Below are 27,402 nucleotides of genomic sequence, written 5' to 3' on the forward strand. Positions count from 1 at the left end.
ATTAGACAAGATCGACAGTGAGAGGGTGGGAAGTCTAATTAGGTATGTTTGGAAAAAAAGAAGCGGTTTTGAAAGTGAGATCACTCAACTGGATGAGAGACTTCATTAGAGCTGAAAAGAAGCAGAGACAGTGAGAGAGGGATGGTGTGTATATATTATATTTTTGAATCGCTGTGGGCAACATTTTAGATTACAAATGATAAGCTCTTTTGTCTGTTTCATTAGCGAATAAATTTCCTGTCAATCTGACTTCCATGATACTGAGCGCCCTAATTTGGTACCAAAGCAGATCAAGCTCAGTGACCTTGTAAAGTGACAAGTCTCTTTGGACACAAGCAGGTATATTTCCTGCCTGCGCCCTTTTGGTATAATTCCATGGCCTGCTGTGACATTAGCAGTAACAAAATATGCGGGGGAGCACATTAAAAGGAAGTGTCAATACAAATTGGGCAATTTGGCTTTGCACCCCGACGTCTCGGCACAATGGCTTCCATTTTGTGCCGCTTCTTCAGCTGAAGCTGGGGACAGCATAGCATAACACAGTGATGTGGAAATCGACTTTTCAGCCATTTCTGTACAAATTCTCCAAATAGCTGCCATATTCACTCAAACGTCAAATATGCTTTACACTGTTATAATAATGTTATGTTCACCCATCCATCCTTTCATTATCCCTCTAGGGTTGCCGGGGAGCTGGAGCCAATCCCAGGTGATATTTGGCGAGAGGTAGGGTACACCCTGGACAGGTTGCTGGAGTACTGCAGGGCTGACATATAGAGACAAACATCCATTCAGGCATTTAGAGTCTCTTAGTCTCCTGCTTGTATTTTGACTGTGTGAGGAAGTCAGGCTGCGCAGAGAAAACCCATGCAGACACATAAACAACATGGAAACTCCACATAGGAAGCTTGCAGTGGACAGGGTGATAATATTATGTAATCCCCTAAATGGTTAATAATAAAGTTATCCCAACAGATGTGGGCCACTTCATGCAATGATGCAGCACTTCTGGCCTTCTTGTGGCCCAGACAAAAATAAATGTGAGCCTAAAGTTGCCCACTTGTACAATAGCAAATATGGCCCAAATATTCCAAAACAAACATTGGACACTTTTGGCCAACATGTGGCGCTCTGGGGAAGGTGTAATCTGGATGTGAACCTGAGCGTCCACGGGGTAAAAAGTGAAAATGGTCCAAAAAGCACCAATGAAATTTGTGCCACCAAAAAAATTAAGTGGTCTAGTGCTGCATCAGACCCTTTATCATTTTATATTAGCAGTTAACCAACTATTGCCATTTCGTGATTGTTCATGCATTTTATACAAAGTAATGTCATTTATCACTGGTTTATATTTAATGTACATTTTGACATATGTAACATTAATAGGACCCAAAACACAGCTGTCCATGGGAGAGAGGTTTTACAGCATGGACAAGGTCTGCAAAAAGGAATATCACAACAACAGCAAGGACACCATCCTTCTCTCAGATGGTTATAATGGGCTTATATTAAAAAAAAATATACAAAAAAAAGAATTTGTTTTTATTTGCTAAATCATATAATATTTCAAAAATATTAATATTATGTTTTAGTCTCAAAATCAAATAAATACATATTCATACATTTAAGGAAGAAAATAAAACCATATGATAAAAAAACAACACCTTGCAAGAAAGGTTTCTGCAAAAAGTGGAACAAGAAACATCATTTCTTAGAATGGATGTTACCAGCTAAGGGGCATGACTCATCCAAGGCCATGCTATGCACTTGGGTTTATATAGAAGATTGAAACAGGCTGCAACTGATGTTTTAGGCCACTTTGAGGCAGCTGACACAATTTGTGAACTGAAAATCCACATACAGACTGTTCTTTGAATTGACTTTGAAGTGATTTATTTCCCTGCTTAGCAGAAGATTGGGAACAACATTACCTTTTATTTTGAGTAATTTATCTACCTGATGTAATATTGAGCCTCTTTTTTTGCTCTGTTTTGGTCCCTACCAGCTCTCAAGGGAACAACCTGGGTCTTAAGCTGCTAAATGCTCCCATGTGTTCACTAGCTAGTTGGTCTGTCTCCAATTTGGTGTTTTGCACATTGTGTACAATGTTTTTTTAAAGATCGTTCACTGAATCAAGAGAATGAACCAGCAACAGTAAGTTGATCAAAAAATGAAACCAATAAGCTGAGAGACTGTAAAAGAAGCTCCAGAGAGCTGGGGGAAACTGCTGCTGGTGATAATTCCCTGTGGTTCCATAACCACGAGGGACCCCTTTGACATTACAATGGCTTTTGATCTATTGTTATTGATTATAACCACGTTAAACTCACATCCAGCTGATCATAATGACACTCTGACCTGTGCTGTCTCATGTGGAGGTAAAGCATTGACAGGATGGATTTCCTCACACAGACACTGTGTATGGATATTTTTCACCTATACTGTCCTCGCAAATCTTGAATTCAAGCCCACACCAGCGAACAGAGATTCCACCAGAGTGCCCTCCTCACTTTGGATCCTCTCTGAAATTGAGTCTAAATAGTTTTGAAGGAGTCTAACAGAAGTGGCTAATGATTTCAAAGTGACTGAGAGCAGTCTTTATCTCCCTTGAAACCATTTTGGAATTCTTATAAGTTGAAGCAATTATTATCTGTAATTGAAACAGTAAAATCTTTCCCCCGTAGGGATTCTAAAGCAATTTGTTAAATAAAATTGGTCCAAAAAAAAAGAGTAATATCAAGCTGATCAATATATTTTTTTTTTTTTCTCACACCGGAGCAACATTTACCCAATTTCAAAATAAGGAAATTTCAAATAAGGAAATCTGGAGATACGGCCATTGTAGATTAACCAGCATTTTGTATTCTTGACAGACTTTCTCCAAGGGCGTCAAGGTATTGCTTCCATATAGATCTCATATGTTTTCCACCAGAGACGTCAACCCTATCTCCAATCAATATGTAAGCAACTGTTTACTTCTCTCTCTGCATTTACAGAGCTGACTCATCCTGCTATGATCCCACTCCACTCCCATGGCTCCATTCAATAATTGCTAAGGGTGTCCTACTCAACCTCATTTTACAACCACAGCTCACTCTCTGCAGCAGAACTTCTCTCTACTTTTCTATTTACATTTCACAGGCTCAACCGAAGGCACTTGAAGGGCCTCACACATTTATGGGACGACACAGACACAGTTTCTGGCATGAGATGACACACAGATGTTCATTTACACACTAGGATGACGCCCAAATATTTAGCACAAACACTGTTTTGCGCTCTGTTTGGTATTTATGACCAAGACTGGATGTTCCCCTCGCAATAAAAGAGCCCAAAGCCAATTAATAAAATCGGGCAGAAAATGGCTGCGGTGCCGCAAATCCACCACAGTGTCCTTGAAACCAGTCGTAAACCACTGACTGCAGCACCAGAAAAACATTTCTGATCACAGGACCAGAAGTAAACAGCTGACTACACGGCTCGAAACAAACAGGCAGCAATGAGACCAGAAATAAATGACCGACCCACGGAGGTGGAACTAAACTGGTGATCACAGGAGAGTAGATGAATGACCAATTATCAAGCGGTGAGCACGCAAAGCTCTGAGGGGTTTGACATCCGTGTCTCTGTGTGCATGCGCCTCCCCCACCCTGCAAAAGCCAGTGCCCTTTCAGCTGCCTCTTAAAAGACTTGGTCGCCATGAATTTGCTGTCTGCATCGACTGTCCCCGAGGAGACGGGTCGGTTCCTGCTAAAGGTTACGCTCTGTCACTTCAGGGAAGAGGGTCAGACGTTCACAAGGACTACAACCAGCTAGTGATTACCGTATAGTATATGTGTGTGTGTGTGTGTGTGTGTACGTGTGTGTGTGTGTGTCTGTGTAGAGAGAGAGAAAGTGAAATGGGCAAATAAAAAGTTTGCACTGGGAACTTTGTAAGAGTGGAAATACTTCAAATATATGCAACAGAGTAATATGCTGATGCAGGATAGAAACAGCATCAATGTTTTTCTTTAGGGTGAAATTTTTCTGCATTAAGTATGCTAATAGGATCTGAATCACTCTGAATAAACTGATAATCTACACTTTACCAGTGTCTTATATTGATCCATGATGAAAGAGCTGCTCAGCACAGAAAGTAACAGTCAATAACTGTAAGTCTAAACATGTTCAGAAAGTGTAAAACCCGGAGCCTCCAGGACTTACACAGCTTCAACCATTGCTTGATGTTCAAGGTCGGACCTATGTTGAAGAAATTCAGCCCTATTTAAACATTGCAGTCAGCGTGATATTTATGAGATTGGTGAGCACTCACAAATTAATTCAGCAATAAAACCCCCGGTGAAATAATAGGCAGATCCAACCAAACAACGTCAAGTGTTACACAGAGAAAATATGCCGTTTGGATAATGAGCCAATCAATTATTTGGAGCTGCTAAAGTGACAGTTGGCACTCACTGCTTGGTGAAGTTAAGGCTGCCTGCGTAATGTCTCTGCAGGTGCCTCTATCTTGCATGAGATTCCGCCGCCGCTTAAGACCTAAATACCCCCCGAGAAAAAGAGGAAGCATAAAACAGAGAGAGAACTACAACATCTCCCTCCCGGAAGAAAGTGAACCACAACCAATTATTCTATCACCCAGAGGCCTCTATAAAAGGTTGACGAATTGTATGAGGCAGGTGATTAGTTTTAAGTGTCAGATGATTGGGCTGTGAACTCTGCACTTTAAGAATTGTTACACACGCTAATTGAAGGAAGGCTAATATTCCTCAAAAACTCCCCTAACAAGTAAATGCTTACTTTTTTTTTTGTTTAATATAATGAACCACTTCAAATGTTGGAACAGCATCCTCTGTCAAACACTGGGAAGTCATTTTACACAGCACCAGGCATTGTGAGAGAACAGAATAAGTTATAAGTGAGACCTACTGCTCAACCTTTATTTTGACAGTAAAACGTACTTTTTTCCCCTTTACAATTAAAGACATCCGAGCATACCAGGCTTTACTCAGAGACGCAGCAACTTCTTCACCAAGAAAAATTCCGCTAATTAGACTTAATATTTAATTACGAATCGCGGCCTGTAAAAGATAATAAGCCAGGACTATCTCCCAACAACAGACTGTAATGTCCTCAGGCATTACAGTGTTCTACACATGGCGTTTGTTTAACATTTCATTTGCTGTGAGATTTCCTCTGTTCTTACAGATGGTTGTGGATGTGTCATGTGATTTCGCTCGCCCGTGAATGTTGAATCATAATGAATAATTACAGTGTGATACCGTGACCTATATGTGTTTTTTCTTCCTCTGTTTTTTGAGCAATAAGAAGCCTGCTTAAGACTCTTGATTCAAATCATATGGATAATAAATACTTATTTACCAAATTTTGTGTCTTAATTGGTATTTTGTTTTTTTTTATTTTTCTGAGGACTCCATTCATCCTCTGCTTTTGTGATTCTTTGCAGCAGCTCATTCAAATCACTACCTGCATTGAACTGGCTTGTAACATCACTCTCAAAACATTTTTTTTTGGTAATTGCACTTGACAAACAAACCATTGGCCCAAGTAAGTGTTTATTGACTCGTCTTCCTGTGGAGCGGCGCTGCTCCTCGTGTTGCAGTGCCACCGTCGTTGCTCAAGTGGCACGAGGTTCTGGCTCACACCCATCCCCACCCAGGTAGCAGAGTGTGTAAACCCCATGATCGATTTCAAATTTGGTGAGAGCTGCGAAGTATGCTGGTGGTGATTCCCCAAAGCTTTCCCATATAGCCACTGAATTTAAACTCCTCTCCCTGCAGCATCGCACCAGGCAAGATACTTTTCACTCTGCATTGCTCACATATTCTCAGTCCCTCGGCAACAGCAGCTACAAAAGGCAAAGAAAAAAGATGAAGAAAATGTGTATTTGTTTGTAAGTGTGTACAGTGTGTGGTCTTGTGAGCCTACCTACTGCAGGTGAGGTAAGTTTTGCTTGTCTATGTCAACATTTTTTCTCAAATTTGAACAAAACACCATGAATTTATAATCATGTATGTTTATTTGTAACATGATTACTTTCATCTGAGTAATTATCTAACATCTTACTGAAAAATGTAAAATGCACGACTCACTAACAACGCAGTTCATGAAATAGTGACCAAATTGAATGTATTGATTTTGTTTATACACATGGGAATTTACCTGCTTTCTTTTCAAGAGAGATAAATATCGATTTTTTGTTTTCACCCCTGTCCATTTGTTGGTTGGTCGTTTTTTGTTTGTTTGTATGCAGGATGATAGTTTACTGTAAATATTGGGTGAATGTGGTATGGATCAAGGAAGTACTCATCAAAATTTGGACTGGATCCAGGGAACTTTTCTTTAACATTTTAAGATTATTTGTCATTTTCAGTGATTTCCCAGGAAATAATTCCTGGATCTTGATGAAAAATGAAGCCATATTTAGGACGCTAATGGGAACTGTTGGGACTCGATGGTGGAATTTGCTTTCCTGAAAACCATTGTAGTTTGTTGGTTGGTTGGTTTGTTTGTTTGTAAGCAAGATAACACAAAACAACAAAACAGATTACCACCAAACGTGGTGGAAGGAAATAACTACATCTTGGTGTGGATCCGGATCTGGTGGCAGATCCAAGAGAGTTTAGGGTGAGGTGGGGCTTTTTTTATTACATTCTCACTGATTTCCAAGGGAATTTGATGAAAAAATCTGATACAATTATAAAACTGATGGAGTGTGAGAACTTTCATGCAGCTTGATTGAATTTAAGGGACTGTTGGGCCTTCACGGAGTTATGCACTCTACTGGGTGCCATTCTATTTTATGGCTATGTGTTTAAACTCTTAGAGCACTTGGTTAAAGGGATAGTTCACCAAAAAATGAAAATTCACTCATTATCCACTCATCACTATGCCGATGGAGAAGTGGGTGAAGTGTTTGATGCCACAAAACATTTCTGGAGTCTCAGGGGTAAACAGTGTTTCAGCAGAATCCAATACAGTTGAAGTCAATGGCGACGGCTGCTTCAGACGTAATACAAAAAAACAGAAAATGCCTCTATACTGCTCGTGTGGTGTCATCCAAGTGTCCACAACCCCCAACATTCATTATCAACTCGAAACGAGGTCATTTACATCCTTTAACAAGCATGCATGTTACAGTGACCTCAGACACCGTTCACAAGATTAAACCAAAACAATATCATGTTCTTTCTATGCCCACCATCGATCAGACAACCGCTGTATGACTCAACTAAATGTGGAACTTTTTAGTTGAAACACATATTTGTAAGTTGTGCCTGCTGTCTTGGAAAAATGGAAACTTTTTGTCTGTGTCTCTGAACAAATTCATTACATTTCTGCGACTACTTCTGCCATGAAGAGTTGGTTGAAATGCCACCATGACCTCTGAAGTGAGGAGCCTTTATTAGTTGTCGCAGAGAGCAGCAGATATCGTAAATGTGCAGCTTAGGAGTCTAATGGAAACGAGAGAAGGGGAGAAAGTGTGAATGCAGCGCAGACATCTGAAGACATCTATGTATACGTTGAACATATCTTATGCAAATGCACACTGTTAATCCATTTGGACCTTGTAGTGGCTTCTTATTAGATTACAGCTTAAACGTCATGTTTATCAGGTTTAGACATGTAAATGGAGAGCATTAAACGTATCCTTTAAGGATACAAAGAGGTAGAAAGCGAGCGCTCCCTGCCTAACAGAGAGCTTGTGCAGAGTCCTGGAACAGAATTTGTGGCTGATTTAATCTAATACAGATCGTTACTTGCCCACAAGCTTTGAGGATGTGGGTGGTTTACATTAAACTAAATGAATATTTGGTGCTCCACTCAGCCCAGAAAGTATTTGGACAATGAAATACTGTTTGATTTTTTGGCACTACTCCCTGCCTACTTCAGCAGCTCAACCAGATAATTCTAATGAGGTTAGTTGGTTTAAATTTCAAAGTGTCTTCACACTCAAATTAATACTGAATGAAGCACACGTTCCTTTCCTTTTATTTTACAGTTAGACTCGAGTGGCCCTCCGTGAACAAGGGGCTTGATGTGAATGGGGGCCAGCGAGCACCGACGCGCCCGCTCACCTGTTCGGTCCTGATGGCCAACTCCGCTCTGCTCTGCCCCTGCCAAGCTACACCGCGACCAGCTGGTGGCAATCTTCAGTTACAACAATCCCCCCCCCCCCCCCGACCCTGGAGGACAGCAGGTGCGTGAGAGAGAGGGGCAAAGGCTCGCTGGTACTCGAGGACAAGGCCAGGCTCATGTCAAAGGGAAAAGGAGATTTGTTTTATTGTCGACTATGGCACAGACTTTTGTTGTGGAAATGAGAGATTTGTTACTGAACAATGGAGCTACCTGCTTTAAAAAGGTGTGCAGGTGCAGATGGATTTGCAGAAAAGACTGTTAATGTTTTACATTTCACATTAAAATCATAAACCGTGCATGAAATAGGACTTTACAGCTTATGGTGTAATAATAATCATAATTGCAGCATAACACAGTTCCCATTAACGTAATAGGTGCCTTCCAATGATGTGGTGAGTTTCATCCTGTCACTGTAACAAATACCACATTATTAGATGTTATTGCCCAATTATGTATTTTCCGTATTTAAAAAACTGAGGCTTTTATGTGCATAAACAGAAGTGACGCTGTAAAAGGACAACGTGCAGCCTTTATACTGTTGCACATTTGAATTTGAACAAAGAAAGGGAAGGTTTTGTGTTATCAGAAATATAAATGAGTTTGCTGTATGGTTTTGAGTATTGATGGGATTGTTTTGTAGGGAGAAAACTTCAGGATGAGCGGTCTGTTCTCTTTATATTACAAACCCCTTTCAACTAACATGGAGCGAGAGTCAAAGAGCAATTCCCACCGGAGTCCTCGGAGAGAGCAACATGCCTGGGAAGAAAATAAGACATTCAGTTTCACTGCTGAGAACTTGCACAGGAGGATTTCAGACCTGTTATCTGACGAGTTATTTTTTGACATGATTCAAAAAGTAGCCACCATGCACTAAAGAGATATATTTTTAATAGTGATTTCCTTGATTGATCTAAACCATCTCTTCTTTAACCTCGCAAATAATTACAACCCTGAAATCCAGTCTCACTTTGGTGGCATCAAGTCCTCGATCTTGATGGCAACGCACCTCGTCACTTGAATACATTTCAAAACACTCCAGTCAGTGGCTCTACTTAGACAAAGATTTACTGAAGTGAAGATATGAACAGGGGACTGTGTTTTCTAATATTTTTTGTAGCGGAGCTGAGAGTGACAGCCAAATTTGGCACTGTGGACGTTGAACAGGGTTTATATTTGTAAGGTAGATTTGGCGGCGAGCGAGCGCGTCTGCTGTTATCTGATGGATTGATTTCGTTTATCTATAGCTACAGCTCCTCAAAGTGTTCAAATCACAGAAATAACCCAAAAAGATGGGTTTGGGTAAATCGTCTTTGATGTGGAGTGTGTTTGCAGAGCTTGTTGCTCGATTACTGAAGGTCTGTCAATGCAAATGGATAGCTTGTAGGTAATGCAGTAATGACTGAGCGGGTGCTCAGGTGGGAGGTAATAGAGTGTTAAATGAGTGATGCAAAGATTCACTGGCACAGCTGAGTGGGGAGAGGTTGCACTGGCTGCTTTAAGTGCCGCCTGATACACATACGGTACGATTTTTTTTCCCTTTTGTTTATGTAAGAGAGGCACCGTCTGACGAGATCGAATTAGCGATGACGCTGTACGTGAAATATGCAGAGTGCATTCCTCGAGAGTACTTATTCACTTAAAGCAAATGTCCTGTGATGATGATTCACTTATATTGACTTCATCAGTTTTAATGTGGCAATAATATCCTCAGTTAATCAAAGTCAAAAACCTGGGGTTATATATGTTGCTGAGTGTGATCAGATTTAAAGGCTTGTGACTGCCATTCATTTCACTTACCCTCTTGTTATCACTCATTTATATAGGAATGGCCTTGAATGAATGGATGAGCACAACAAACACTCTGTGTCTCTCTCCCCCTCTCACGAGTACTTGAAACAGTGGTGCACACACAAGGATGCAGATTTGAATTGATCACTTGGACCCCCCCTCCTGAGAATGAACCGCGACAATGTCTGGAATACAGTTGTTTTTGCTCATTTGAGTGCAAAGACTTGAAAAAGCATCATGAGCGACAAGGCGATGTTCTGATCCATGTTAGATTCGTATTCAAATTGCTAAAAGACATGGATTTTTGAAGTCATTCATCGGTATAGCAGCGTACAGTGCAGGCTTTTAGTAGCATAGCTCCCAGGTGCATGCTTTAGAGCAGATGTAGCTCGAAGAAGCATTGCTATTTGAAAGTATTTAATTGGAGACTGCATTTCAAGACAGCCAGCCCCGCCGCTGGTTTTATTCTAATTGCCGGCAGCAATGCACTTAATGAAGCGAGCTGTGAAGAGTGTGGGTAAAAGAGTGAGAGTGACCAGGTTTCCAAGGCAACAGCAGCGGTAGCCGAGTAGTGTTTTCATCTTGAGGAAAAGGCTACAAGAGAGCAGTGTTTCCCCGCAGTGCTTCCTGCAGCTCTACAATGAATAGCTATACACTAATAGATATATATACACTCTGGGAAACGCACGCAAGCCTGTAGAGTAAGGTCAGTGCAATTCAACCGGATGAGCAGTTTTCCTCCACACCTCAGGATCGGACATGTGTACTTCTTACGTGCACCAGTGAGAGAGCTATGAAGCCTTCTGTCGCTAGGTTTGAACAAAGAAATCGGAAAATATATAAATATATATTTTGCCTGGCTTATCTGAAAGCATCTTACATATGCCAGTGCCACTTCTTTGAATCCAGAAGGGGTCCATTTGCACTGTTTCCAGCACAGATGCCCATGATGGATCATCATTACTGGGCAGTACACAATAAACCAAGCCTGATGGCCCCAGAAAAGTATCACATATAACAGGTCTGTGGGTTTTCAGCCTGGGGTTGTGTTCAGGTTTCGTTTTTTTTTTGTCATAACATTATATAGAAATTGCTCCTTTCTTTTTGCCAATGGTCTGAATCCAAATGTGGTGTGTGTTTCAAGTAAGACACACTACACCCAGCAGGAGAGGAGAAAGCCAGGCAGAGCGTAGCTAATAGGTTGTATTTGCCTAACACTTAGTAATGGATACAATACAGCAAAAACTAATAAAACTTGGTACGGTAAAAAGAGAAAGTCTCAAAATCCCCAATGATTCATGATGGATTCTTTACCAGGTACAATCTTGTGTGATCCAAGATTATGTGAGTAAATAGATGTGTCAAGTTCAGCTGGGAAAAAACGTGCAGACTTTAAACAAGCTGGAATCCACAGCAAGTATCGGGAAAATTCAACAGCAAGGATTTCTTAAGGCCGAACAAGGTCACAGACCTCCCAGACGAACATTTAACAAATGATCTAATTTGTGTTTGATAAAAAATAAATTTTAGATACATTTGTTAGTTTAAGACATGACTTCTACAGCCTCTGATAAACAGCAGCGTTAAACAACCGGGTGGTTTAAACACTTCCAGGCAGTTTCTCTTCAAAGTAAAAGCACACTGTTAGTTCAGTTGCTGCAATGCTTTATACTGAGCAGACACTGAGCCGACATGCACTGTATGAAAATATTAATATTAGTAATTAGGAAAATTCACTTTTATTTGATGAAAAACATTGACAATAAACTCTTCACTGCAGATAAAACGTTTTCTACCTTCCCTCTGCACCATAGATTGTTTATGAAAAGCTCTGCACACAACGTCCAGCACACAAACAATAAATGTGACAGTAAATGGTAGAACTATTTGAGAAGGACTCTGACTATTTGTCAAACAAAAATTATTTCTTTTATCCAATTATAATTAGTCTATTTTGTACATTGATAAAAAAGGTAACATTTTAATTTCATCATTGCTCTCATATTAAGTCACTGCAATAGTTCTTGTGTGACCATATATGCATGAAATAAAATGATCCATTCAGTGATAACAGTAATAGGAGGCCTAAAGGCAGAAAACAATACAGGAGGGATGGGGCAGATTGCACAAAACCAAATCTAATGATATACTGAATGAGCAAATTAAACAGTGTAGGGCCACACTTCACCATCAGGAAGGCTGTAGTAGAGTAGAGAAAAAGGTGAAAGAGTCAAAAAAGGTAGGCTACACACAAATCTTGAACAGAACAATGTAAAAAAAAATTAAAACTATTCTTCAACACTAATATTTACTTATTTTAGGTGATTAAAAGCACACACTAGAATATACCTGCAAGATGGTTTGTCTAGACTGATAAAAAAAACCTCAGTAAAAGAAAACAGGGCTCATTCAATAGATTAACTGAAGGAACAATAGAATATGGAAAAACAAAACAGCGGCAGGCTCCTCAAATGGTGTATTTGTATAAAAAAAGAATAGAAACAGTAGCACATTAACACACAAAAGAAAAGTTAACAAGCATTTTGCACAAAAAAAACATCTGTGAATATACTTTGCTTAACTTGAACAAAGTTCTGTTCCCAAGGTGACTATAAAAATCTATATCTATATAAATTGCCATGCTATTAGGGACTACAGTCTATTAAAAAGCATTTCCATACTGCTGAAGCACACCGTGTTACTTGGTTGATAGGCTTGAGCAAGTCTTAATTTTCTTATTAAACAAATCATTAGCTTGATGCAACAACCGATAATATATATTCTGTGTTCTACAGTTTCACTTTAACTATCATGGTTTTAAACAAATATTTAAAAAGAGGGATCCTACCAAATGCAACAAACACATGCTGACCTCATGCTCTTTCTCTCAGGTGTCTCAAAGCAGGAATTAAGGCCCAAGTGAGGTCCCCACCCCTTTTTTATAGATCCCGCCCCTTTACCTGGGTCACTGAACTTCCTGTCCACTTCCACGTTTTTTTTCATGAAACAGGTTGTCAACAGATGTTTTGTCATATTTTCAGAGGAAATTGATGCCACAGGTAGGTTAGGCAGTTTATAAGGTATGATTATTCACAGGAAATTATTGATAAGATAAGATAATTGACTATAATATTAAAGTTTGGAGAATTAACGCAGAATCCCTCAGGACAGCTTAACCTTAAAGTGAAAAATAATGCCAGCCAAAATATATTTCAACTGACAAGCATTTTGCATAAATCAGTGTTTGCTATTGATCAAAAGCTTTGCCATGGGAGCAATGTGACCGTGCAGGGGCTGAGGGTGTGGGAACTCAGTGATGGATAGATTAATAAAGAATATTTTGATTTATATATTTAACCCGTCATTTTATATTTGGTATTTACCATTTGAAGTATAGTGGAACCAGGGCTTGAATTTTGAATTATTAGTATGTTTGGTTTTTCTCTCTCTCTATCTTGGTTCATCTTTCTCTTTCCTCTGCCTTCTCCTCCGCCTCTCTCCTCCTCTGCCCTCCCTGAGCTTTATCGTCCATCCCTAATCCGTGTTTTGTCTCTGTCTATGGAGGTAAACAAACACTTAATAATACATGAATTAATATAGACTGGTTACTTTTCAGAGACAGTTTGCCCGTCTCCAGCACCAGAGTCTGTGACAGAGAGGAAGAGAAAAGTTTATGGCATAAGCAGCGGTCACGTCACTTGAGTCAGGGTTAGGGTTGAAGTGAGGTGTATACTGAAAGGGAAGAGAGGAGAACTTGGTTATGTCTTTGCTACATTATTCACATCTGGTGATGTGTCTACCTGACTTCGATTTGTTTGAAGATTTGCATGCTTCTGACATTTGTGTGTTGTCAAACCAGGTGTTGTATTTGCAAACTTTTTGGAATAAAGTGAAATAGTAAAGAAGTCGTTCAGTTTGAATGCAGAAAATTAAAGAACCAGTTGTTGTTAATTACATTGCCACTGTAAAATCATTATGGTTTTACTGCCAGCAAAATGAACATCTTTGATGTATAGTCCAAGAGTGCAAGCAATCTTGCAAGCTGCTTCCACTCGTTTTTCTTCTTTTTTTGTTTATGCTGTTTCAACCTTCTGCATTTGGTCCGAAAATTCTAATGTTGTCACAATGCAAACAAACCATATCATGGTTCAGTGTGATCCAGGCAGAGACCAATGTCCATTGTCCCAAAGCACCTTTCACACCTGTTATTTTGGTTTCGGACTAAACTGAAAAGTTTGAGGGTCAGGACTAAACAAGGAGTGTGTGAGAGCCCCTAAGAATAACAGAGATTTGTCATCTTATGTTCAATTATGACGAGTGTCTTACATTTCAATCTATAATTATGATGTGTATTTATATCTATAGTAATTTAGAACAGCTTTTTTGTAATCTTGTAAAGTGTCATTGTTAAAAACACTATGCAGATAAAACATACATTATTATCATGATTATTATTATAATTAGTAGCAGTAGTAGCAGTATTGTTATTATTATTATTGTCATCAGTCACCGTGGTGCAAAATGTAACCAGCGTTAACAGTGATAAGATGCCTACAACATGCCTCCATATAGTTGCAGACTCTTAGCAGTTCAGCGCTCATTGCTAGGTTTAGCTCTACAGTGTCCCCAGCAACGAAAATAACATCATCAACATCATTATGCCTCTTCCGTCAAACTATAGCAGCGGTGGCCTGCAACGTTTAATCACAGAGCTGCAAAATGAAGCCAATCAACTTAACTGATGTGTTGCAGTGATGAAAGTTTGTAATGAAGGGGGACTATTTCAGCCAACGGTGTCTGAGCTATTGTTTTTATTTGCCAATGTATATTTTAACTCTCATTTGGTTTATAGTAGGTGCTTTGTATGGTCATCTCTGTCTGCGAGGAATTGTATGCAATCAATTTATATAATTTATTAACAATCAAGATGTTTACTGTGCACATTCAGTGCATGAGTCTCTACAGCATCTTTTTGCCATTCAGTGCAAATAAATGTAGCTTTAAGCACTGATATGTATTGCAGTCTCCTCTACCACCTCACAATGTGTTTGTGTGTATCCTTAAAATACATTTTCAGTGCAAATAACTGAACATCCAAAGAGATACAACCTCTAATGTGAAAGTGTTGCAGCATTCTCTGCACCTTTGTTATTCACAGTATAACTTTCTAAGGACACCATCTTCGTCCCTGTGCATGAGTGTAACATTAATGACTGCCTGAGCAGTGCGATGGTCTCTGAAGCACTAGATCAAATTGAAAAATTTAATTGTACACTCCCATCCCTGGAAAATTCATTTGAATGTGTTTAATATTTAGCGATCCTACCTGCCCACTCATGACTGACATTTGGTTCTGCCTCCTCCGCCAGCGGCAAAGTGGTCAACTGGCTGCTGTAGCTCAGAAATGATACAGTAATGACAACAATTATTTAGCACTTATTTAAATCATAGATGTTATGTAAGACTGTAAGTAGCATACATATCTATCCGGTCACATTCATTTTCTGGTGATGCGTTCAACATCACCACGCTTCAGAGTTCAGATGTCACAGTGTGTGTGTGTCCGACGCAAAGTTAGTTATGGTTTAGCACTGGCCCTTGTACTCAAACAACACGCCTAGCATTTCTCATCAGTTTGTCACTGAACATATGCTCTGGCCTTAAAAGTGGTTTGAACAAACAAAAAGCAATTTGTTTATCTGCGAGGGAGATGATGGAAAGATGGTTTATTATCATCAGATAATATTGTTTAATGTCCTGTCATGTGTCACGTCTTTAAACATGGATAAACCTGATGATAAAAAAAAGGAATTGACTCCTTTGCCATTGCCATTAGAGGATTTCAGCCACGGTCATGTTTCCCTCACTGCCTTTCGGAGCTGGAGCTAATAAAAACTAAAATGTCATAAACTTTCTACTGCAGTCATTTGAGTGAATGCTGAGTGTATCCATTCTCATTGCAGACAATAGCCAGATGTTAATGGATTTTTTGACCGCTGGAAAAGTGGTTTGATTTTAGTTCAAACCCTTGATGCCACTTTTATTTTTGGTAATATTGAAATGCCTCAGTTTGATAGTTTTTAAACTTTAAACAAGCTTAAATGAGAACACAGTTGATGGCAGCCTGCTATAGAGTAAAATAATATTATCTCTAAAACTGAATTATAAGTCAGGCTGCTCATGAGATATGTATGGAGTTATTGACTCAATTTAACATCTTCAATTCATCATCCTCCTGGCCTCATCTTTATTGCGTTGTCAATTACCAAATGGTCTTGGGTCTCTCTCGCCCAACTGTGGGCGACTCCCCTGAATAGAGAAACACTTCCATGAGTCAAAAGGCAGATAATAACCATAATACTGAGACAGCACATCCCTCAAGTAAGAGGGTATCCGGCAGAACATAGACAAATTAATAATTGATAGACAGAAAGCCAGCACTACGTGGCAATCTTGAGAAGGCCAGTGGCTGCCACAGGAGAAATTTCCAGCAGCAAATAGGTCTTGAAGGTGCCAGTTATGTCATCTTTCACTACAACAGTGAAGTGAAATGCCGAGTGGATCTAATGGACTAATAAATTACAAAATGGAGCCCCCTTGCCCTGAGTTAAAATTCTGTGGCGACTAGAAATAATGTTAAATCTCAGTTACAATTTTGCCAGTGTTAAAAACAAATCACAAATAACAAAACAACTCCCTTCAGACAAAGGCTTCAAGAACTTAGTTAAAGTAACAGGTTAGTATTCAGGCAAATAGTTAGTAATACATGCTGTAGTACCTCGTTATTTCAGTACTGATTACACTAGGTCTGTGGAAGATATGGGACAGCTTCAACACTGATGCTCTGTGCACAGCAAGCTGGCTGCTTCGCATCTGGCTTAAAGGTTTCATGTTATTGATAATATTGGCTTTGTCTCACTCACCATGAAGCAGGGCAGGCTAAAATTAGCAGCAAGTTAAGCATGGCATCAGAGCTGATAAAGTCAGTAAAGTTACTCATGCAAGTACCAAGGGGAGTATTGAACCCTGAGGCAGACAGCTGTGTCTCTTTAGCTCTTGCACCTTAATACTAATGCCTGTAGTTGTGTTGGCGCTGCAAAATTAGAGGCGCAATTGTGTGAGTAATACAACAGATGAATGAGGAATCAGTTTATTACACCTGTGCAGTTTCTGAAGATTTTTGTCTGCATTTATTTCTATGCCTTCCGCGGGATTATGCAAAATAGTACAGGGTGGATTACCACAAGACTTGGTGGACAGATGTGGTATGGGTCAGGGAAGAAACCATTAATTTTTTTAATGGATTCGGATCAGTGAGCGAATCCAGGAAAAAAAAAATTCTGTTTCTTCATGGGTGTTCTTTGACATTGTGGGCTGCTTGATACACATTTTTGTTAAAACAGGCATGTTTAGAGGACTGATATTTATGAGTGTGTGCAATTTGGTGCAGAGCCACAAAAAATCAGGATGTGACACTTGAGGGCAGGCACACACAGTCAGAGGAGCAGGAAACAGGACAAAAAACAGGAAGTTAAAATTAATCAAATTATACAAATTCAAGGAGATTACAAAAGCCAAAAACTAAAGACAGATAGCAAAAAGGCCACTAAGTCATCAAATTCAAAGCAGGGGCAGAATCGTGACAGTGATTTAACAGATGCACTACATTGCAGCAGCTCTCTGCTATGCTGTCAGAGAAGCTGGTAGAGGGGCTGGGCGTTTGCATTTCACAGGCTTGTGTAGGGGCTCTTTGCTTTCAAATGTCAGGTGTCTCTGGATCTCTCTTAAGGTCTAGTTTGAACTCTATTAAATTAATCTGCCTCAGCCTGTGCTAAGAACTACCAGTAAGGCCGGCAGGAGCAAGAGGCCGAGCACAATACCCATATCCGTGAGATAATGTGTGAAAAACAAGCATGATATTACTGACTGCACAAACGTCTTTATATAACACTGTCATACATTGACTGAAGTCTAAACCATAATGCTCACTTCCAGCTATGACAGAGGACGATGTGACTAATGAGTGTAGATTAACTGGCTTATACAAGGGAGATTGTTGCCTTTATCCATTTCCAGACGAGTTAATACCTCCAGTTCTGTTGCTCAGCAGTCTCAGGGTGCCCATAGCACGTTTGATCTCTGCAGCAAATGTAATATAGGTACAGTAAGCTGGTCCTCTGTTACTAGGCAAAAGGCAATTCTAAACGTCAAAATGCTGGCTATACTATACACTGTTGTATTATCTGGTTTTAGACTTGCTAGGAGAGATGGCAATGTAATCCAGTTGGGCCAACACCTTGGTCCACCCTGAAATATCTCAACAGAGTTAAGATGGCCACGGACTGCCATGGTGCCATTCATAGTGTCCAGAGAATGAACCCTAACAAAGATATACACAATTTCAGGATTTCAAGATTTGCTAGTTGCTTGGAGGAAGAGATGGTAATGTCAGTCGATCGGTCTGCCACTTTGAAAGGCCTCAACAAGCTACTATGGATTAATTGTGTCCAGAGGATGTATCCAAATTAATTTTTGAAGTCAATAGTAAACCATAGGGTTTGGTAAAGGTGAATGAAGAGAATATTAAGTTTATAAGCAATTACCTTCAAGGGTTTTGACATTTCCATCAGACTAAGTTCTATTTTGTGCTTTGTACTACTGAGCTCTGATACTGAGCTCTAATATGCTAAACTAATATGATTGATAAACATTGTTGAAAGCAATAATGTATGAACAATCAGTGTCATATATATATACATATATATATATATAAAATAACCATTTAGTTCATTTTGCATCTTTGCTTACCGTCCAAATGACAGTGTAATAAGATCTCACATGTGACTGAACATGACGACCTTTCTGCTTACAGCATTTTCAAATTTACTCATACCACAATGCGCATTTAATTCACACTTGTATGACCAAAACATGATAAACCTCTCTCAAGTAGATACCAAAGACTTTTATTCTGACACATCACCCAGGCCAGTTACTACTTTTATTTCATCACCTTGCTAAAAGAAGACATTTTGCTTGCCATATTTTTCTTCCCCTTTGAAATTCTTTGGAATGTCTTTAGTTTGGAACAAAGGCGTTCAAAGCATATTAGCATGTAGTCTTGTATTCTCTCTCATCATGTGAGATAATATCTGGTAGGGCTATGATACTAATGAGTGACTTGGATAATGTTTATGAAATAGGCTGAAAATTCATCACTCGTTATATAACTGCAGTTCACAGATTATTAAATAATATCGTATCAGTGCAACAATGATTAAGTCAATTAAGTCCACAGTTTATGTGCTAATGATGAAACACAGTAAATATGCACGGAGCGTGAACATGGAGACATAGAAAGACTTCCCCTCTTTCACTGAATGCTTTCAAGCGAAGCTCATTGTCCATTGCACAATTTCTGTTCTCTAACCTTGAGCTGAGGCACTTAGACGTCTCAAAATTAACATCACAACCCAACATTCTTGTAAGCTACACGCTAAATGTGTAGCAACGGGCAGTTCATCAATGCTTTAAAGAAGTTTTCAGAATTAAGCTTAAGTGCATGATGGGGACTGTGTACTTCTGGGACATTGTTTTTCTGAGTTGAAGTAGTGAACACAGGTCCTGGGACTCTCCTACTTCAAGTCCTGGAATGCTTCCGTCTCACTATTCTGGAGCTCCCTGACTTAGAAATGAAGCACTGCTCCCCCATGACAAGAATCCTAGATCCTCTTAATGAGTCTGGGTCCTAGAGTGAGACACATTTTACATCGTGTAGCTCCAAGGCTGCAAAGCCTCTTATGAAAATGTAACAACCAAAACCTTGTTTAACGCTGAAAAGTGATGAATAGTAATAGACAGAAAAGAAAACACAGACAGCCTTCGTTTTTTTTTCCCTGAAGTGATTTTTATTACAAAGTTCATGAGGACTTACAGTATTACAAGAGAATTGTCAACATGCGAAAACAGAACGAAGCAGAACACAGGAGTTTAACAAACTGGTAAGATAAGACGATCCACTGTTCACGATAAACATAAAAACTGATTAAGTCCTCAGGAGGTGGGAGCCGGTGAATGACTACAGTGCAGGCATAGAACGGCCACATTCACACTGACTCAGCAAAGGTCAATCCAACCAAGGCAAGATGTGCACATCTCAAGAAAAACATGTTACAATTTTTATATGCCATCGGCTTTTCTCAGAACTTTTAGAAAGCTTCACTTGTATGTACATAAAACTGTACAAAAACATGGCATCACAAGCATTTTTATCCTATATAAATATACCAACAATTAGGATAACAACTAGATTTCTCTCTTGCAAAGACATATTTTCAAGGCAATTGTCTTTGTTCTAGATGAACAGTGAAAAAAGATGAAATGTTCAGTTAATTTTCAGTTGGTTTGGGAGAGGGCTTTTTGAATATGAACCAGCACTGACATTTCAGAGAGTGAAATTAAAAACGGGAAGAAAAAAAACAGAAGAGTAAACAGTTTCTACCAATTATCTTTGGAATTCATGCTAAAATCATAGCCTGCCTGACAGCAGACACATGGTTGTGGAGATCTATGTACACGACACCACCAACGCATTTCTTTATTTTTTCACACAACCAGTTTGCTAAGAGTCTTTGATAGGTACGGAAAATCAATAAGAAAAATCCCTTGCCAATTTCAGTACAGTAATTTGTCCATCTGTCCACAGAAATGATCACCATACAATACACACCACAGAGAGGGAAAATATACTCAAGTGAATTCAACATTAGATCAATGTTAAGTACAAATTAAACATTATTCAACATACTTTTTGAGTGTGTTTAGGTGCTTCATGACGTCCTCCTGGTTTTGGTCAAGAAGAACCGATCTGTGTTTGAGAGAGAGAAGTAAACACAGTTCATTCAGCATGAGTTCAAAAGAAAGGTCAGACCTGGTGATATATTGTTCCAGGGGTGAGTAGCGGGAGGTCGTTATTGGCCGGAGTGAAAGAGTCCGACTCATCAAGAGAGAGTGAGGAAGGGAGGGAGAGAGGGAGGGGATGGTGGGGAATAGGCTCAGGCTTGTTTTTGTTTTAATTCAGACTCCCGTCATTCCGTTTGGTGCAACAACCAACGATTAGGACTTATCTGCTGAAGAGCGAGCTCGTTTTAATTAATGATTAGATAATTGTGATCAAAAAGACAAATCTGAAGATACATTCCAGATTCACTAACACGATAAAGCGCACACAGGCTGGAATCAGGTTAAGACTTAGCGCCGGAGATAAACCCCGGATACGAGAGCGGTTGTGAATCTGAATGGAGTCAAAAGCCTTTAAATAGATAAAGTTATGATTGAGGCTACGTGACATTGGTTTTATCACTTGGTGCTATCTTTCTCACTTGTCATTAATTCCAGGTCAGCGGTCCTACCCGGTGCTCTCAGCTTGTGAAGCGGCTATTCTCAGCACTGAGAGGGGTGCTCGGGGGAGCCGTGGGGGGTTTAATCACAGTGTATCATGGCTGTTGTTTGAATTTTATTTCAGTCACTAAATGGCTTTGAAAACGGCATAATGTGCTTTCTCCCCCTCAAGGCAGGATAATCGCCCACCTTATTTAATCATGGCCGTGTCTAGTAATTTCCATATGTTTTCAGTTTAATTATTCTAAATGCAGTTTTCAATGGTGGCGTGATGAGGTAAGTGCTGATAAAAATACCCCTTTTAACTGATTGTAGCTCTGTGGGTGGATTTGCATTATCCGGTGGGTGCCTTGTCCTGGGGGTGCGCTCACACATGCCCCAGCTCAGGACTCATTACTCACCCTAATTAGGAAAATGTCCATTTTGGGCACTTCCAGCCTCACTCAGAGACGCAATCTCACTATGGAAACACTCTGCAGAGGTGTAAGGTATCTACAAATCTAATCAAATCAATGTTTAAATCAAAGACGGTGGCTGGCTCTGCGATGTTGTACGGCAGCCTAGTGTAGTCATCATTAACATCCAATTACTGACTAATATATAGTGTCCTTCAGACATATCCTTCATTTTGCTGGGAAAATCTTTGTAAAGGTAAAGGAAGCCCACGGGCGTGCCCTATTTTTTATTCTGTGTTCAGTAGCCAGGAGGAAAAATGCCTGATAACTTATCAGGCATGTTGTCCTCAATACGAGGATATTCACTATTAACTAGAGTTGAGGTAAATCTTGCCTCAGGCCTGCTATCCAAAGCTAAGTTTGGACTCAAAGATTTCTTGCGGATATTAATAACTGACACTAAACAAATATTTATTTAAAAATCCTTCATCTTATTAACAATAATTAAAAACACTTTTAAAACCTATTGATAAAAAGAAATCGGCTAATTCAATTGTTCCTGTGAGTGCATTGTGTATTGAATTCACCTCTGAAGAAGTATATAGATTATATTTATTTATATATATATATTTATATATATATATATATATAGTGAGAAATGACACTTTGAAAAACAAAGACATACTCTGAATGCAGACTACTCGACTAGCTTACACCAGCATGATATTAACTTTCAGCAGTACTCCATCTCTCCAGTGGCTCTCAACACTCAAGTGCCCTTTCATGTAAATAACTCATGCATTCATCAGATCTACTGATGCACTTATAGATCACGAGGGGAGAGGACTTTTGAGCTCGAGAGGAAAGGGCCGCGAGTCGGCATATGGAGCCCGTCTGATTGTCACAGTAGAGAAAAGCGCTCCGGAACTGACACACTGGTATGATTTAATCGACGGGGTGAGTCACAAGCTTTTATAAGAAACACCAATCAGAACGTGTCTGGTAAGCACCCTGCGTTTGGTCATTGTGACTCCGGGGGTACTGTGGCCAAGTCAACCGTTTTCATGACGAATGATAGGTCACAGTGCTGAGAGTCAGTGGAAACACAATGTCAGCTTGAATGTTTCCACACAGCTTTCTCCACCAGTGGCAGAGCTCTACAGGGAGCAGAGGTAAAGGCCATTCTGCTATGATTAGGGGTCGAAGGTGTGTGTGATTGCGGGGAGCAGGTAAATGCCTTCGAGCTTCCCCTCAAGAGATGGTTTCGATCAAGTTTCCACATTAGCAGCAAAGAAAAGCTTAAATATGCTAAAATTCTGAGGCAAATTTTTTTTTAATGCCGGACAAAAATATATGTAGAACACACCATTCAAATGTATTTACAGCACTGTACATTAAGAGAGACCGTTTCATTTGATTGTTAAGTCTTGCCTTTTGTAAGGGCCTGACTGGCTGTCTATGAAATAATAGCTAATAATGGCACAATAGCACTGATCACAACTTTCAGATTTAAGAGATCACTTCACAGAATGGGAATTGGCTAACTACAACAATAACCACTTAGTACTAAAGTAGCAATTACCATCTGCACTTCCTGTAGATCTATTTGAATTGTATCCTTCAAGATTTTGTATAAATAAATGAGTGAGTGAGTGAGTGAGTGCATCAATTAACTTTGTGGATTTCTTAATAAATATGCTAATAAATTAATAATTTAAGGAGGAAAATGACAAAAACAAGTGTTCATGCCAGTGATTGAATGAGTCACAGACTATAGTTTCCTACAAAAACGGGCATTGGCTTTAGTGGACAGCCTGTTTCTCCTTCTGATAGTGGGTGTATCTTTCCTCATTTGTGCACCAATCAGACGATGATAATTCTCACAGGTAAATTTCTCTTTTCGGAGTGTGGGCAGATGGGGGGGTGGGTGGGAACTCAGAGGCTGCACTCAGGGGCATCTCCTCTAAGGGGCAGTCCTGACTGGCGTCGTGACCACTGTTGGAATAGGCACTGCGGGAGGGCGGAAGGCGCGACCGGTGCTGCTCCTCGCCACCCATCCTGGCGCTCCCGTTCGCCAGGCGACCCAGGCTCCCTCTCTCTTGGTAAGGCACGAAGGTGGAGAGTTTCGGGGGGTTCCTGGTCTTGCGTACGGGGGAGGGATGCCCGGGCATCCAGCAGGCGTCTGAGTGGCCCAGCTCGCTGCACTCAGGCGTGCAGTTTCCGGTCATCGCCACGTCGGGTAGGGAGCGAATATCTGTGTGAGAAAACAGCACTGTCAGGGCAAGCTTGATAGTGGTAAAAATCTGAGCAACATTCATAAAAGAAGAATTCATAAAAAAGGCATTTGTGAACAGAAATGGTGTCATCTAAAACACCCCATGAAACCCACCCCCCTCCTTGAGGTCTTTGCAGCTGTTGCTAAGCAGTCAGCAGCAGTTGCTATGTAGCTGTTGCTATGCACTGTGTAATGAGCACTACTGTGTGTGGTGTGTGTGTGTGTGTGAAGTCCACTAGCTGATGTGATACATTCAGGAGATAGCATGCTGTGTCTATGTCATGTATAAGTATCTAACAGCACTTTGTCTGCTGTTTTTATAAAGTATACCTCTGTATTGTTAATATGTTCAGCAGCAAAATATCGATCTCTATAATATGTGATTTGTAAGCAGTGAACGGTGCAAGGAACATGTGTCAGCGTGAAATAATGACTGCAGGAATAGACCAAACACCACACACAAAAACACATGCACACACACACACACATACACACACTGTAGACATGCAGAATTTGGTTACAAAGAGAATGGCTTAGTCCCTTTGGGCAAAACCATTGCTGAATGAGTTATTGATTGACAGAGCTGAAATGAGTTCCCTGCCCTTGATTATCATCCATTTTTTATTCAGCGGCTCCTAATTAAATAAATGGGTCCATGACCCAGTGACCTCATTTTAATGTACAATCTGGTAAAGCTCCAAAATAAGTTTGCTGTAACCATCACTCAAGTACATCACATGGTGTCTGAAAGTAAAATTGCACCAGAGGAACCCGGCATATTTGTTTACCAGAAACATACAGCTGGCAAACAAAGGACTTGTTAAGCAGCCCACCTGTTGACTATCTAAACATAAAGATTAAATGGGAATACTCGTCATTTCGTCTTTCTTATGCCTTCAGTCTCTGGGGCAGCCAAATCAATGTCTGTGGAGAGAGGAACAGACGACTGAGATCTGTGATGTGCCCGACATGTAAAGTTTTGATTCCTGTGATAAACTGTAGAGTCACAATGAAAGAACGTGTCCATCACAGAATTCTCTGCATCTTGTTTTCCAGCTGCAGAACGAGAGCAAATGTATTCACTGCTGCACATGAGACAGCCACAAAGACATTGTTGCATGTGAATGATGCAACAGCAAGAGATGACGTATCAGAGGTGGTGGCAGCGGGAGTTTGCAGCTAATAGAGAAATGCCAGCTTGACAGTAAGCCTATGAGACTTACCATCAGTATTGTGCTCATGACCACTGGCAAGATAATTATCCCACAAAATGTCAGACCTCTGAGGCTGGAGAAAGAAAAAAAAAAACCTGCATCTGGCCCACCAAGGCTTCAGTCTATCAAAAGGCAAAGTGAGACGGCTCGTGTGTGTTCGGCGTGACTCAAGATATTAAACTACTTAATGAAAATGAATGGTGGTTTCATTATTCTTATTCATGTCTAAAATATTCATTTCTCATGGATAATCCTGACACAATTGTCCCATTGTTTATATAAATAATAATAATTGGACAAGAAGAATGCACTGCGTGATCTATTGTTGCAGTTAATCTCATTGTTCCTGTAATCCTAAATAGCAAGATGTTTAGGCTATTTAATACATTTACTTCACAATTGAGCAATGCTGTGCCTTATTCATGCTTAATTATTTCATTATGCTTAAGTGGCAAAATCTTCTCTCTGTTTACGAGGTCGATGAATGAACTACATTTTTATGCCTGATTAAGGGAGAAGAAACTGAATTTTGAGCTCTAAGAAAAGACGGGCAACCGAGTCAAGTGTGTGTGTATTTGTGTGTGTGTGTGTGAGAGAGTGCACTGCCTGATGCACAATAACTGGAGTTTCATTTTCTCAGCTCCGCTAAGAGCATTGTCTGTATGCATCACTGCAATGAAATGGACTCTCACTACCAAACATGTTCACGGGGGAAGAGTCAGGGAGAGCAGTTTGAGGAGTGCGCTCCTCAGCACAAGCACAGTCGTGGAGGCATCTACTCCGACAGGATTTCACACTTGATTAAAACCTCTCCACAGCTTCCAGGAGGTTTACGCCACACCAAGTGGCCCCGTGTAAAAAATTTGGCGTAACTTCACAAATAAAAACCAGTGTGTCGGAAAAAAAGGATGCTTACACAGGTTTTCTAAAACGCTTCACATGTCACGATAGGGAATATCTCTCTCTTTATGAATTAGAAATTGCCATTGTGTGTGTGCATGTCAAACGGTTGGGTGTGAACACATGCATAGAAAACTCCCAGTTATCCACATAAATTCACAAATGTTCATATTTGCCTATTTAACGTGTAATGCATGTGTAAACTCATTCAGGCTCGCAGACAGGAGATAAAAAGACATAAAGGTTAACACTGATTGCCACATCTTCGCTGTCAGTTAGGTTGGTTATTTACTTCGGGGTGACAGTGTTTTTTAGAAATCATAATTTGGACTTATTTAATGGAATGCCAAGTGAAAGAAAACATGTAATGTAACATGATACCAAGCATTATCATCGCTCATTATCATCAAGGGCCAGAAAATCAGCAATGACAGCTAAATGCACCGTCTGGCCTGCCAAAGTCTGCCATTTTCTTCCAGTGCCACCAACGCACATATCACGCGTCATTGAGAGAAAGAACATAGACGCTCAAATGCCAGCTATTTTAGTAGCCCATTACCTTGTCTGTTAATGTTTCATCTACATTTTAGGAGCTTTTATTTATGAACTACCTTTGGCATTTTATCTATTCGTACCAGAATATTTTTTCATACGAGAGACCAAGATTCAACTGTTACCTGTCACATCAGAGTAATTGTTGCTACACGCTGTTATAAGCATAATAGTGCATATCATTTCAATCCCCAGTTTTTCTACATGTAATTATAATAAAGTTTATGACGGCATGCTATGATAAGTGTCCAGTTTGTTCATTTGCATGCACTGACCTTCCTGTCACACTCAAATCCATCTCTACAAAGAAATACTCAATACTGATTATTATACCTTTGTGTCTGCCTCTTGCTGTGGCCTTTAGCCATCTTTAGCTGCAGTGCCCATGTACAGTGTAGCAGAATACTGTACTGTCTGAGAAAAACACGCTCACGCCTCGCTGCAACAATCACTGCTTGAATATTTGATGGACACAGCAAAGCAAATGACTCAACCGTGAGGTGAAGGTGGAGCCAAAGGCACAGTGGGAAAATTGGTATTTTCTCGCCCTCTCAAAGCTGTTTTCTGCTGTACCTAGGAACTGAAATAAATCTGCTCACACTCTGGAAAAAAACTCCTTTAGAGTTTATAGTCTTGCATGTCATGGATGGAGAGCTAAGGTGGACAGTGGAGAACAGATGGGCAAACCACAGCACTATTATGCCAGTGGCTGGAACAGGTT

At 40.0% G+C, this 27,402-nt stretch overlaps 1 protein-coding gene across 1 annotated transcript in view; it reads right to left on the reverse strand.

Moving 5' to 3' along the window:
• Window positions 1–23,054: 23,054 nt before the first annotated feature.
• Window positions 23,055–27,402, reverse strand: part of pcdh1a (protocadherin 1a) — an 82,652-nt gene continuing 78,304 nt past the window's right edge. The window contains exon 5 of the mRNA XM_020085578.2: window positions 23,055–23,994. Within this exon, the coding sequence (XP_019941137.1) occupies window positions 23,621–23,994 (374 nt within the window). The 3' untranslated portion in view covers window positions 23,055–23,620. The remainder of the gene's footprint in view (window positions 23,995–27,402) is intronic.

This window comes from Paralichthys olivaceus, chromosome 15, assembly GCF_024713975.1.
Source record: "Paralichthys olivaceus isolate ysfri-2021 chromosome 15, ASM2471397v2, whole genome shotgun sequence".
In the NCBI taxonomy this organism is placed as follows: Eukaryota; Metazoa; Chordata; class Actinopteri; order Pleuronectiformes; family Paralichthyidae; genus Paralichthys; species Paralichthys olivaceus.